General features: G+C 51.0%; 1 protein-coding gene across 2 annotated transcripts; it reads left to right on the top strand.

Moving 5' to 3' along the window:
• Positions 1-3,431: 3,431 nt before the first annotated feature.
• Positions 3,432-14,283, top strand: CSRNP2 (cysteine and serine rich nuclear protein 2). 2 transcript variants are annotated; one of them, XR_004374550.2, is made up of 5 exons: positions 3,432-3,686; positions 5,191-5,450; positions 8,277-8,573; positions 9,889-11,720; positions 11,795-14,283. XR_004374550.2 is itself a non-coding variant. In XM_032786850.2 (4 exons), the coding sequence occupies exons 1-4, from the start codon at positions 3,536-3,538 to the stop codon at positions 10,759-10,761; spliced, it is 1,581 nt and encodes a 526-aa protein (XP_032642741.1). In that variant the 5' UTR covers positions 3,432-3,535; the 3' UTR covers positions 10,762-14,283. The 2 variants fall into 2 exon arrangements, 1 of the variants encoding a protein (XP_032642741.1); XM_032786850.2 differs by having other exon boundaries at positions 9,889-14,283.
• The last annotated feature ends 405 nt before the right edge of the window (positions 14,284-14,688 follow it).

Genomic DNA, 14,688 nt, shown 5'->3' with positions numbered 1-14,688 from the left:
GGCAGGGGGAGTAGTATCATTTCCTCTTGATTTTTGAAGAGGTTGGAGGCCCCCAGAACCCTGGAGCAAATCCATGCACTTTTAACTGTTCAGTGCAGGGAAGACTCCAAAGCTGGAGGCGAAGGGGTGGGGCTGCTCCCCGTTTTGTTTGAAGGAATCGAGCGTGGAATTGTTTGATTCCCCCAGGAAGCTCTGTCCTGCAGTCAGGAGCCTCTCGCCTCTCCTGATACATGCAGAAGGCTGACATGTTTTTCAAACCCATTTGTTCAACTTGTTGTCATGGGAACAGTTGCTAGCTTGTAGAAGGGAATAGACAAGAGCAGAGGAGACTGAGGGGAGGGGGAAGGCTGGGTGGGTGGGTGTTGGGCTCAGGATCTCAACTACCAGGGAGGAACCCAGCCCTGCTCCAGAAGAAATGAGTTTTAAAAACTATGCAGAACACGTGCAGTAGTCTGGGCAAGGTGTAAAGGGTAGGATTGCTCTCTTTGGCTTGTTCTGATAGAGTTGTGTTATGGTTTGAATGGCACTTTCTATAAACTCCAGCCTGATCCTGAGGAGGATATCTCAGCATTTGGCTGGCCTTATCTCATTCTCCTGCCCTTCAGACCACTTGCCCATCAGACCACGCCTCTGAAGACAAAGGTCTGTATGTCTGGGTCTCTCTTGGCTCTGACGGAGATGCTTTATTAAAAAGAATAAAGACTCTCTCTTCCATCTAGCAAGGAGCTCAGAGGATACTGTCAGCAACCCCAGGTATCCCCGAAATATTCTGTATTCATCTGCCTCAGAAGAAGGGTGCAAATCAAAGTCATTCTGGTCCAAATCCTCAGTATCATAGTGACCCGTGCCTCTAAACGTCAGGCACAAGAGAAGTGATGCCTGTTTCACACCGCTCTGCTGTTTCTTGACTTGGCAAGAGAACATTGCTTTATAATGAATGTCTCTCTCTGCTTGAAGTGGGGATGGGGAGAGAACTAACCACTTTGATTCAGTCTCTTCTCCCCACTGAGTTTCTAAAGTGCCCAGTTGGTTAGGAGGCTGGGTGTGTGGCCTTTAGAGGCAGCGCTAGTTAGTGGTTTGTTCCTAGAACAGTTCCCAGCTCAGCATTTGCTGTGGAAATCAGCTGGGAAGACAGGGCTGAAGCCAAGAACAATGCAGCTGGTTCTACTTTTTCTCTGCATTCAACTCAGTCCTACCGCTATTAGCAAATACCCTATAAACCTGTGACCTGTTACACTTGTCTTCTCACTGGATCCTAAAACAAGAACTTGATAGAATCATGGCTGCTTTTGTGTATAGGAGCCCTTGGCTTTCTGTGATGCCACTTCTAAGCTAAGGCCTTGTCTGCATGGGAGAATTGAATGTGTTTTACCTTAAAGGGGATGATTTTAAACCAGTTTAGCTAAACCGGCGCAAATGGCTGTGAAAACTCCTGTATTTTGATTTCAGCCAGGCTTATTTTCATTTAGCTTAAGTCAATTAGGAATTGACTTAAAATAAACCACTATAAGTCACTCACTCTTAAACTGAAATAAGGGTGTCTATGCAGGGATTTACACTAGTTTCAATAGGTTTGAAAACTGATCTAAGCTTACATATAGGTGTGACTTTCTTAAACTTACACCCTGAGAAGAGTCACTCAAATTGCAGTAAGTTATTACATGTCTCATGATGTGATGCTGGGAACTGTGTTCTTGGGTATAGCAGAATCTTGACTGGTGTTCAAAAAAACAAACCCAATCAATCTTTTATACCACCAGTTATATGAACTGTTTTTTCCCCAATGGGGGGAAAAAATCACATCATGAAAGGGATGTCAATGAAGAACGAGTGGACATCCCAGTGACTTGGAAATTGCTTTTGCAATGGTTTGAAGGACAAGAAGAAAACAATGCAGTGCACCAGATGGCAGCTTGTGCACTAAACGTACTGTTATTTTGAGATGTCCAATTTCATGAACTCTTCAATCCCCAATTATTTAGTAAAATAGAGGCCCTGTTGTATTTGTGGAAGCTACAGGCATCTACTCTTATCGAGCTTGATATTCAGCTAAACATGTGCCATATGAACATAACAGCCAGACTGCGTCAGACCAAAGGTCCATCTAGCCCAGTATCCTATTTTCTGACAGTGGCCAATGCCAGGTGCCCCAGAGGGAATGAACAGAACAGGGAATCATCAAGTGATCCATCCCCTGTTGCCCCAGTCCCAGCGTATGGCAAACAGAGGCTAAGAACACCATCCCTGTTCATCCTGGCTAATAGCCATTGATGGACCTGTCCTCCATGAACTTACCTAGTTCTATGCCTTTTCTATATGCCTTTCTTTCTACTGTGGGACTCATGTAAAGCTCCATTTTTGTGTTAGCTTCACGCTTACAATCTGACCCTAGGACTTGTTTTAAGCATGAGATTCTCCCATAGTTGCAGAGCAGACTAGACAGAGATGGTTAAATAAGAATACTTGGGTAGGGTTGTCTGATCCTGTTACCTCTTCTGTGGAATCCTTTTTAAGTCTTTATAGCTTGTACGCCTCCATGTGTGGTAAACATTGTTCACAGTCTAGCATAGAATCATAGAATATTAGGCTTGGAAAGGACTTCAGGAGGTCATCTAGTCCAGTCTCAAATAGAAGTCTCTTCTGAACCATTCTTGATATGGTTCCTCTGTGCTAATTTGGCCACCATCACCCCAGTAGCATAGGTCCAGCTGATTCTAAATATGAAACTTGGTTGATTTAGGTTTCCTGTCCAACTTCCTTTGGTGGTTTGTGAGCATGCATTTTTCCTCACCATATGCTACACACAAGGCAGGGACAGACTTTTTTCTCCCAGTCAGCTGAGTGTATCGGACCACATGTCTGACGTAAAATGTTGAGGAATAGGAAACCCAGCTGGCATCTAAGCGTAAATTACTTAAAACTCCATGCAGGACTTCTGTCTTGGCAAGTCTGTAGCAAAGGAAGCATCCAACCCTCCCATGTTCTTGGCTCATACAGAAGTGTCATGACAGAACCAAGTGGGGTGTCGATGGTACCTGTGAGCAGCAGAGTTTGCTGGAGTCCTGGCACAGAGTTCTCTTTAGCCTTTTCTATTGCTTCCTGTGTTGGCTTATCATTTAATGCATACACATCACTGTAGCACTAAGGGTTTGTCACTCTGCTGCTTTTCAAGCAGTGTGATGTTACTGGTGCTTTATAACCAGAAGTTTTGAGGGGTCTTGATGCCCTAACTTGGAAAAGCAACTGCTAGGGACTCAGCCCAGTAGCCCCTTTCCAAGAAGGTGTTTGGCAACCACTGCAGCAGTCCATGTTGTGGAGATGGGGGCTGCTGTACAACGGCCTGTAGGTGCCTCGGTGTAAGCTCAGGGGCTGTAGCTTGGTGCTGGTGGATTGCTGACTTTCTCTCCCTCATGCTCCCTGTTTATCCCCAGGTACCCGCTGAGCCTGCACGATAGCCCTGGGGCTGGTGGTGGAGTTCTTGCAGCTGACTTCTCCTTTTTTATGCTCTTTGGCTCTCCATGCGAGCCAGAGACAAATGGATGCAATTGCCAGCGGCAGCCTCAAGAGGAAGTTTGAAGATGTGGATGTGGGCTCGCCCGTCTCCAACTCGGATGATGAGATCTCCAACAGCGACAGCGCCGACAGCTGCGATAGCCTCAACCCCCCAAGCACCATGGGCTTCATACGTGAGTGGCTGAGCTGGGGGAGGGGGAGTTGCAGAGCCGCTCTGTGGCATTTCATTTGTCTGACCTCATTGGTGGATCCAGCATCTGGCTCATTTCACAATTTGGTCTCACTAGCATGAGACAAGTGCAAATCGCATCCAGGGAGATGTGGTGCCCATACTTTATGGGCTGAAAACATAGTCAAATGGACTTTCTCTGGACAGATCTGGTCTTTGCCCTTCCATCTTCTCACACTGGGTTCAGTTAGATGACCTTGCCTGACACTGGACTGCAAATGAGGGGTGCATGACAAACAGTCTCCAACCAAGAGCACAGTTGAGGTGCTTTTATTTTTATTATTTATTTCCCTGAGACTCTCTAGGGATGCTTTAACATTCAGTATGGACGTTGAGAAAGTCCAATTCCCTCCTACGCTGCCCAAGCTTCCACCCCTCCCCAACAGTGGGTGAATTCAGGCATGTGTGATACATCCACCTGACCCTAAAAGATAATCCGTGCTCCAGAGGAACGTGATGATGCTGGGAGTATTGGCAATGGTCGGGAAGGATCAGAGGAATTAGAAATTCGTAATTCCCCTCCAGCCCCAAATTTACCATCCCTCTAAAGAAACCACTATCAACTTAGCTTATTTTAAATCCACTCGCTTTAAAAAAAAATATTTTGGATTAGAAAATTGCTTGCCTTGTATTATTATTAAAAAGATTTGATATTTTTTTACAGAAAAATTTGGCAGGTATTTTTCTCTTCCCCTTTTTTGAAAGGTCTCCTGGAGTGGCCCAAAAGCCAAGCCATCAACCCTGTTCTGGCTCTGCTCTCCTGCCTTCTCCCCTCTCTCTGCATGTCTGCTGCCTCTTCAGTTTCAGCCTTGCTGCTCCTGTTCCCAGTGGTAAACCCCTTGCGGTGTCAGAGAAGGGGAATGTGCTGTCAAAAAAAACTTGGTGGTTCTGACTATGGATGAAGTAAATAAACTGATAAAATATGAGCAAGAGTGAATAAGTGTTTCCAGTGAAAGGAATTTTAGGGCTTACTTGCCAGAAATCTTCAGCTGGAAATGTGATTTCTCCCCTTCACATGGTTCTTCTAACCCTATCAGACATTTACAGCCAGAGAGTGTGTCCATATTCCTGGGACTGGCTTCCCTTGCCCCACTCCCCAAATAGGGTCCTCTGAACATAATTCTTGCAAAGCCCTAAGGGTGAGTAAAGCACTTCCACGCATGAATTCCTCCTCAGTGAGGTGCAGGGTATGGGCTGCTCTGGAAGTTGGCCACCAGTCCTGATGGATGCAAACATCCTGCTTATCCCTCGCCCTCCCATCCTTGTACCTCAAATCAGCTGATCAGTCTTTTCAGGCGCCAGTGCATCAGGAACTCGGAGCAAACCTGCCAGGGTCCATGCTTCTGCCGTGTTGTGGAAGAGCTGGAGGCAGTTGTGGCATGAGTAGGGTCCATCCAGAATCCCATGCTCTCACCCTGTGTCTAATGCTCCCTTCTCTCTGCTCTCAGCCACATCCATCCTGAAGAGGCAGAAGCAGCTGCGCAGGAAGAATGTGCGTTTCGACCAGGTGACCGTGTACTATTTCGCCCGACGCCAGGGCTTCACCAGCGTGCCCAGCCAAGGGGGCAGCTCCCTGGGCATGGCCCAGCGCCACAACTCCGTCCGCAGGTACACGCTGTGCGAGTTCGCCCAGGAACAGGAAGTGAATCATCGGGAGATCCTCCGGGAGCACCTCAAGGAGGAGAAACTCCATGCCAAGAAAATGAAGGTATCACTGACAGAGAGTGGGGGAGCAGGAGGGGTAAAGGCACATAAGAGCTCAGTGACTGCTGGGGGAATCCCCAGTCCAGGATCCTCTGTCTGGCCAATAGCAGCTGCTTCGAAGGATGGTGCATGAAACCCAGCAGTTGGGAAGGCATGTGATAAGCAGCCCCCAGAGGAAGTGTCTTCCTAACCTGCCCCCCACCCCGGTAGCAGAAGGGTTTGACTTCAGTCCTGAAGCAGGAGGGCAGAGATCTTTTTAATATTTACTCTTATAACTCTGGATATTCCCATCACTGTAAATATGCAGTCCTTTTTTAATCCTATTTGTGCTCTTGGTATCAATGGCATCTGATTGGAAAGGAGTTCCACTGACTGAGTGTGGTGTGAACAGGATTTCTTTTGACCTCATTTTAAAGTGTTCTATCTTCCGCCATCGCTGAATGTCTCTTGTCCTCACATTGCAAGAGTGGATGGACAGAGGCGCCTGGTTGCCTTTCTCCAGACCAGGCACAATCTTGCGTTCCTCCGTCGCTATTGACATGGAGAAGGCAGATCGGACATCACTATTCGCCCCTTCTTGGACTGCAACTGCCCTGCGGCGGGTGGGGGGTGGATATCTGACAGCGAGTTCTGAGGGGATTGGGACCCAAGCTGGGAAGAGCCAGATGTGGGGATGGATGACTGAGCTTCCTAGGGAGCAGCCAGAGGTAATTTTTTGTCTCAAGTCATTTACATGTCTCTATTGTGGGTGTTGACCAGAGTGAACAAATCTATGATGGGCGCGGCCTGGCAGAATCCTGCCAGTGGTGTGGCTGCAGCCTGGCACACTAAGAGAAGATCCTGGCTGGAGCTAAACCTCCTCTCTCAGCCTGACACTAGGTTTTCTGTAAACGTGCCCAATTTCCATCCAGCTTCTAGAGCTGAGGCAGAGAGAAGACTCACTCAGTGGGGCATGCTATCCCCAGTGGGTGAGTACCTGGCCTGTGCCCTGGGGAGGAAGTAGGGGGGTTCCCTAAAGATTGGATTTCCGTTACCGAACAGACATGTCTGTCTGCAAAGCTAGCCCTTCAAATCAGCCTCTTGCTGCCATGGCAACCTGCTTAGCAAACAGACACACGTCCATCCAGCCTTTAAAGTGCCCACCTCAAACTAGGGCTTTTCCCCTGCTGGGGCGTGTGGCTGCAGGGTGGATTATGTGGGGCAGACAAACGGGTGCAGAGAGACAGGGCAGCTGAGCTGGGGTCTGCAGAGCACCTGCAGCCAACGCAGTCACGAGCAGGAAGCCAGTGGACTTACAGCCACGGGACTGGAACCAGACCCCTGTCCCTTGCCCCAGTGCTGCTCCTGTCCCAGGGAAAAGGACTGTGATCCTGGGGACCTGGCATGAGCCGTCAGTACTTCGCCAGTGGCAAGCAGGGCTATAGAATTGCCATCTGTTGCGGGGAACCTCCTGGATTGCAGAGAATGAAGGTGGAGTCGCTCTGACCTCCATGGCTCCTGAAATGAGCGTTATTAAGCTGGAGTTATTGCATCATGTGTCTCTCAGGAATTTTCCTTCTGCCTTCACAAACCTGTGGCTTGTCTGATGAAAGCAGCAGCCTCTAGGGTATTGTCACGTATTCCAGCAGCAGCTTCTCCATCATGCCTGCGTTAGGAACCCTGAGTCTCTGCATTTAAAATAGAAATGGGGAGGAAAAGAGCCTTGGCCATAAGAACACACTGTACTGTCGGTTTCCAAGGGTTTGAGGAGCAGAGGGAATGAAAGAGAAGCCACTACTTGGCTCTTTGTTCCTGTCGGCCCCATCAGAGGGTGTCTGTCATTTCTGTAATGGAAGAGGATTGGGGGCAGAGGATTCAGGTTTTGTTCAGCTGCTCTGGGGAGGAGGCCTGGTGTGTGGGTGGAGGGATGGGGCCCGCATCAGCCCAGAAGCTGTATCTCTATAAGTCGGTTGCACTGCTGAAGCCACATGCATTGATTTTCCTTGAGGATCCTTGGTGTCGGGGCTTGGCACCTTAGCTGCTTTTCAACCACAGCAAGCTGGGAGACACTTGACTTGCCTGTTCTCAAACAGATGATGCCATGTATGCTGCATCCGGCCCGTGGGAGTGCTGCTGCTGCTCCACTCTGCTCCTCTCCTGAGGGGCCAGATATTTTAAGACACGGTGGCCTCCTTTTATCTCCCCGTTTGCAGAGGGTGGAGAAGGGCAGCATGTCTCCTCTGACCTGAGCACGAATTCCTGCCCCAGCACATCCCCGGTGGGTCAGCGCAGAGGATGCTCTGCGGGCTATTGTGAGCTGAAGGGCTGAAAGCTGCCTGGCCTAGCCTAGCAAGGGTCTGAGGAGGGGAAAACATGGGGCCTGGTGGAGAATCCACTCGGGCAATGGCTTTTGTTCATGCTGGCTGACTCGCTCAGATCCCTCTGTGAAGCTGATGTCCTGTTGAGGGCTGAGTCCCCTGCCTCCTGCTCCAGTTGTGTTGGACAGCTGAGTGAAATGGCATTTTGGCTGTAATAATAACCATGGGGCGAAGGGGCGGGTGCAGGCCCAGCAGTACTTGAGGCCTCTGGGTGGGTGGGGACAAGGCAGTAGGTGACTGAGTCAGATGATATCGTGCAGGGGGAGATTGGGAGGAAGGATCTGTCTCAGCATCTGCTGCTGCTGTTGAAGGTCCCTAAGTGCGTGGTCCCAACTGAGTGTTCCCTTTCCCGGCAGATCGCTTCTCCAGGAGCTAATGCTAGCAGGTGTCTCACCAGGTGTGTGCTGGGGCAGAGCGCCAGGCCTCGTGCCCAGGGCCCAAGCCAAGGACTAACTCTGCCTGTGTCTCCCCAGCTGACCAAGAACGGCACAGTGGAGTCAGAGGAGGCAGACGGCCTGACCCTGGAGGACGTGTCGGACGACGACATTGATGTGGAGAACGTGGAAGTGGATGACTATTTCTTTCTGCAGCCACTGCCCACCAAGCGGCGCCGAGCCCTGCTCAGGGCCTCCGGAGTTCACCGCATCGATGCTGAGGAGAAGCAGGAACTGCGCGCCATCCGCCTGTCGCGAGAGGAATGTGGCTGTGACTGCCGCCTGTACTGCGACCCCGAAGCCTGCGCTTGCAGCCAAGCTGGAATTAAATGCCAGGTCAGTTGGGGCAGCTCTAGATAGCACCAGGGTCTGGCCTGATCCGTGCTGGATTGTGTCGGAGCACCTCTCTGGCTTGGCTGGTCTCTAGGCTCAAAGGCTGTGGGTTCAATTTCTGTGCCAAGTCTCTGGCTCCTCCCCAGTGCTGAGCTTGCAGGGCAGGATAGGGGAGGATGGGAGCTACCCTTTAGAGAAGACCTGCATCTGCCTGGTTCCAGGGGCTGCTGTGCAGGACAGTTCCCAAACTGAAGGTGGTAACAGCCCCTTCTTGCAAATCGGAGGCATCCCAGGCTGTGTGGGAGCTTTTAGGTCTGCAGCACTGGCCTGTGCTGAGCTTCTCCCTCCCCTCTGGTTAGGTGGAAAGAAGATTCCCTGTTAGCTGGGATGTCATCCCTTCCTTTCCTTTCCCTTCCCTGCCACCCCCGCCCATGGAGATGAACCCCTTGTTCAGTCTGACAGAGATGGTGGCTGCAAAGAGCCAGTAATCAGATCCTGATGAGATCTGGGCTTGGGACCAGACACTGCCTAGGTATGTGGCAGGAACTATGAACTGCACTGGCTCCCCCTGCTGGCTGACTCATGGAGCACACCGATGGCATCTCCTGGATAGGGGGGAACTAAAGCAGCGGGGGTGGAGTGGGCAGTTTGGGATTTAAGGGTCAGAAATGGGGACAGGGAGTAAGAAGTGGATGACCTCCTGCTCCCCCCATCACTGCCAAACACCTGTGGTCCTTGCATCAAAGCAGGGATCCCCTGAATGTACCCCTGGATTCTCATGAGTAAAGGGCTAGACCTGCTGTTAGGGTGGCCCGACCCGTCCTGCTCACTGGGCATTTGTTCCCATGATGGTGAGACACCTAGGGGGGTGGGGAAGGGGGTTCCTGGTTAGCCACGCTGTCCTTGGCTGGGTGCAGGGGGAGCAAGCAGTGCATCTGCTGGCCATTGTCCACCAGTCCCTCCCCTGTCTGAGAGCCACAGCAATGTGCCCTCCACCCCATCACTTGTCAGTCCCTCTTAGCCACGTGCTCAGGTGGGAAGAGGCAGGCAGATGCCGCAGGGTCACCTTGCACTCCCCAGGTTTGGCTGGGGATGTGGAGCTCCAGGAAGGACCAGGCATTAGCCTCAGGGGTTCTGGCGAGGTAACGGGGGGTGGGAGCTGCACTTATGGGCCAGTTAATGGTTTGTTATAGTGCGGTGGCAGACACAACCCTATGCATGTTTCCTTTAGCTGAGGTCTGAGCCAGAGAGGTGCTCATGCCAGGCCATGTCCCCCTGTTGTTAGCTACAGTCTCACTGCCCTTCCCCTTACTCACAGGTGGATCGCATGTCCTTCCCATGTGGCTGCTCCAGGGATGGCTGTGGGAACATGGCCGGGCGAATAGAATTTAATCCCATCCGAGTGCGGACTCACTATCTCCACACCATCATGAAGCTGGAGCTGGAGAACAAGCGGCAGGTGAGCCGGCCCCAGGCCTTGGAGGAGGAGTCTCTGCACAGCTCCGGCAACGACTGGCTGGGAACGCAGCCCTCGGAGACACAAGACTTCCAGGAGTTCATGGCAGAGAACGAGACAGCTGTCATGCACCTGCAGACGGCGGAGGAGCTGGAGAGGCTGAAGGCTGAGGAAGACTCCAGTGGCACCAACATAGAGAGCTTAGGAGTGTGCATCCTTGAGGAGCCTCTGGCTGTGCCTGAGGGGCTGTGTCCAGGCCTACCCACGCCTATCCTCATTCAAGCCCAGTTCCCTCCGGGCTCGTCTGTCCTGTGCTTCGCAGACAGCACTGAGCACGCAGCCTCGGCTGGGGGTGACCAGTCCTACTTGAACAATGGGCCAGTGCTGTACTACCAGGTGGACCAAAGGTCCGTGCTGGGGGTGAAGGGGGAGAGTGGCACGGAGGAGTCGGAGATGCCCTCTCCTTACACGAATGAGAAGGATCTGAGCATCTTCTCCGTCCCCGTGGCCTCGCTGGTGCCTTGCAGCAGAGCCGTGGCCCCAAGCAAGACAGAGACAGGGAAAGTAGCCGCCTTGTCTCTGGAGCCCTCCCCACCCCACGAGAGCTGCAGGGCAGCCGCAGCTCCTCTGTTCCGTACAAACGCTCCGTCGTCTGGACCGGAGCAGGCCCCGGAGAGAGTGTGTGAGCTGCCTTCCCCGGAGGAGCGGTCCCTGGGGCCCGCCCTGGCTGTGTGACCCAGCCCCTGGCCCCTCCAGGAGCTTTTTCTGATGTCTATTTATTGACAGATATTTTATCGAGTGGCAGTAGCCGCTGAGGATTATTTAATTGGTATCGGGGGTGGGAGCCGAGCTGCTTTCTATGATTTCACAGAAAACCAATGAAACCAAGCGCTTGTGGCAGTCTCTTGAGAGGCTCCCTCTTCAGAGAGGGTGGGGTACCACATCTAACACTGGAGGTGCTGCTCCATGTGCCAGATGAGGGAGGAGGCTCAGCTGAGCTCCCTCCCATTTGTGGAACTGGGTGTGTCTCTTCCCCCCTCCCCCCCCACCCACAGGGACCATCCTATGTGAATCTGTGTCTGTCTCCTATAAGCAATAGTGCGAAGCTGCCTCTTGTTCCTCCCCTTTGAGCACCAGACTTGGCCTGCGGGGCAGCAGGGACGTCTTTCTGTGGTTGCTTCCCCCCGCCTCCCCCACCCCGTGATATCGAATGTGTTCGTGTGGCAGAGTCTCCATCCTGCTTCTCCCAGGTGAAACTGACAACATTCCTACCATGCCATCTGCTTCAGCACTTGCCCTTGGAACCTCCTGTCTGAACCCCACCCCAGCAGCGGAACAGCCTGGGCTCTCCATGCTCACCCTTACCGTGCGCCAGAGAGATGGCTTTCTGTGGATCAGTCATCCCCCATGACTGGTTACGTTTCCTCTTTCGGCATGCAACCATTTTACAAACCAACACCCAGCTTAGAGTCTCCTGCTTGGCAGTAACTTTGTCCTGCCCCCTCCCCCCCGACTTTTTTTTTTTATTTTTTAAATGTGCTGAATGTTTACTGGGCCATTCTGTGACCCATTGCCTGTAACTGACACTACAGTCCCTGTGCTGGGCTGTGGCAAACCCCTCTGGGAGCTCCCTGTTTGGACCTGGGCTCCTCCAACGGAATTGCTCTTCTCTGTGGAAGTATGATCGTTGGATGGTGGAGATGGGGGTGGGGGGATGCTACCTAACTGTTTCCTAATCATGTCAATGTTTTCTGTTTTAATTGCACAGGAAGTGGAGTGGGACGGGGAGGACCAAGAACATGATCCATACGCTCCTCTAAAAAAAAAGTTTCCTGCCACCCAGTCACTTAATAGCAATCCCCTGTCCTGGCTCAGTCTAAACTGGAGGGCAAGAGGTTTGCGTGCAATGGAATTGCAGCCCTGGGTGACTGAGTGAGCAGCAAATCTTTCAGTTGTTGGAAGAAATTGGCCCTTTCCCTACTAGGGCTGTCTGTGAATTCAGCAGAGATCGCAAAGGTGCAATATGTTGATGGCAGAGAAGGTGCTTGTGCTCTGGGCTTGCCTCCCAGCCTGGTACAGGGAGGCACATCATCACCATTCTAATAAGCCCCAGCATTTCCCCCAGACTTGGGAAAAGACTAAATCTTCTCAAAACTGCCACAATTTCTGTCCTAACGGCCCATCAACCCTGCCTTCCAGGCAGGTAGTGAAAGCACTTTTCTCCCTAACCTCACAGGCATCTTTCCTTCTGTGATAAAAAGCTGGTACAGACCCCTTCCTGAGTCCCCTCATTCTCTTGGCCCAAGGAGAACCCAGTTGTATTTCTCTGCACTGTACTCTCTAAAGGGCCAGGACGCAGCACAACTGCAGCACTAAACTTCTGCGGAGAGTAGAAATACCTTCCCCTTCTCTTTCAGATGCATGGAGCCTGCCAGGCTCCCACAACAATCTTGTCCATGTCACTCTGTTCCATTACAGGTTTCTTAAGAGTTTCCCTTCCAATAGTAAGTAGCTACAGCACTTACTTGTGCTGGAAGGATACGATGGTGGGTTGGCTACATGTTAAGACCTTGCTGGATCTCTAGGTGAACAGGACTCGGGAGCCCACTGTGTTTTGGTGACTGGTATTTAAAATCCACTTGCTGGCTGACTTTTTCCTGGTGCAGCAAACGTTGTTTTCAGCAAACTGGCTTTTCCTCTGTGGTTTAGACTGTGAACCTCCTCAGGCCTCAGTCTCCATGTATCCTTAAACATCAACCACGCAGTCCCCTCGCCTGCCTGCTGGGGCTATGAGCACAACCCCATCAACGTGACTGTGAGAAATGGACAAGAACAGCTCACACTGGTGCAGGTGCTGATGTTTCTTCTCTCCCTGGTTTGTGCCCCTCCCCTGGTAACAAATGAAATCACTAAATTCTCTATTTCCAAATTCCACACTCTGAGCTATAAAGTTGGGTGCTGTAGAATAGATGGAGCTGGCCAGCCCACCCCCAGGGCAGCTGTCCTTTCAAAAGTGGGTCCCTGACCGGGCTGCTGAATCTTGCACTTGGTGCCCCACAGCTGGGCATCTCCTGTAGACAGCCCAAACACTGCCCTCCCCCCATTTTTGTTGCCTTAATTCCACAGCCAATCCCCTTCCTCTGGGACAGCAAGATTAAAAGGCTTTAAAAGTAATTCTTGCAGTAGGACAGCAAGGGAGCTTCTTGTGCTACTGAGTGCTTTGAGTTTCACCCTTTGGCTGACCTGTACCCAGCAGAGACAGGAATGAACCATTCACACCTTTTCCTGGCAGATCCCTTTGAAGCCTTTAGTGGGGAGAATCCCCCCCCCCAGCATTCCAAGATGGTGCTGCCAGTGAGTAGGAGGAGGTTAGTTAAACCCACAGGTAAAGACTAAAGCTCTTCTCACCCCCCAGCCCCCCATGGAGTAATCGTCACCTGCGCCAGTAGGACAACTCCCTCCACTTCACACAACTGATCTGGCTGTGTGTGTTGCTCAGGTGTTGAGTAACTGGATTGGCCATTTGCCAGACTGACTGCTGCCTGTATCTGTAAGGGCTTTGGAGATGTGGTCTGCTCCTATGAGAAGCCGGGCAGCTCTCCTCTGCGAGGGAAAGAGAGTGGTTCTGCCTGGTGACATTTAATAGGTAAAATCTTTGATACTAAAGTTCCCTTCTTGGTTTGTATCCAAACCCTTTGTTACAGAAGCAAATGAAGCTAGGCTGGGGCCTTCTGGTGATGTGGAAATACGCAGGATGACCAGAGGCTGGACTGCTTTAAATGAAACTACAGAAGCAGCCTGGGGCAGCAGTTTGGATGGGGGCTCTGGCACTAAGCAAAGAACTAATAGGATTTATTCTATTTTTACCAAGAACTAATGAACATGCATTTTGGCCTCTTCCCTCCCTACCCCCCCACCCCACTTTGTGACACTAACGCTGGTACCGCACTGTCTCCTCCTAAACCATTTTTGTTAGCCATGTCGTCAACCCAACAGCCCATCTCACTTCTGGTGCTATTGAGCTGTTGCCTGTTCCCGCTCAGAGATATTTTGGTTCTAGCTCCTGCTCCTCTTCAGATTTAAATAGTGACTTTTCCAGTCTCCTCTCACACACTATACAGGTGGAATTTTCAGTGTGAATCCAAAGCTTGTCAGGTCCTCTGCATTTTTTTGACCTTTTTCGGTTCTTTTCATTGTGATAATGCTGTATTTAAAGAGAATATTTAAGTGTAAAAATAAATAAATGCTCAAACTTGCCTCCAGTGCCTTGTGTTCTCATCTGAAAGAGGATAAAAGCGTATGGTTTAAGCTACCCTGAGCCACTGGATAGGGACTCCTGCTGTGGCCTGTTTGACCCTAATTCAAGCAGATTAGAAAAGGGAGGTCTGTTTGTGAAGTAACCATTGCACACCTCTAGGAATTGCCGTGTGGTCTCTGTCTATGCTGAAGGCCAGCTAATATTTCCAGCTAAACAAACAAAGGCTGTTTACTTAGACTGCAGCTTAATATCCTCTGGTTTATTAATGAGGCATAGTCTATGAAAAAGAGTAGTGAGGCTTTAACAGCTCATGTCATCCTGCTGCTTTAAAATCTGAGCACAGGGCTCCAGTCTCAGCTCTCTTAATCAGAGTTATAGGTGCTGGAAGACTAATTGGACACCAC

This window comes from Chelonoidis abingdonii, chromosome 26 (assembly GCF_003597395.2).
Source record: "Chelonoidis abingdonii isolate Lonesome George chromosome 26, CheloAbing_2.0, whole genome shotgun sequence".
Taxonomy (NCBI): domain Eukaryota; kingdom Metazoa; phylum Chordata; order Testudines; family Testudinidae; genus Chelonoidis; species Chelonoidis abingdonii.
This window is presented reverse-complemented; position numbering and strand designations above follow the sequence as displayed.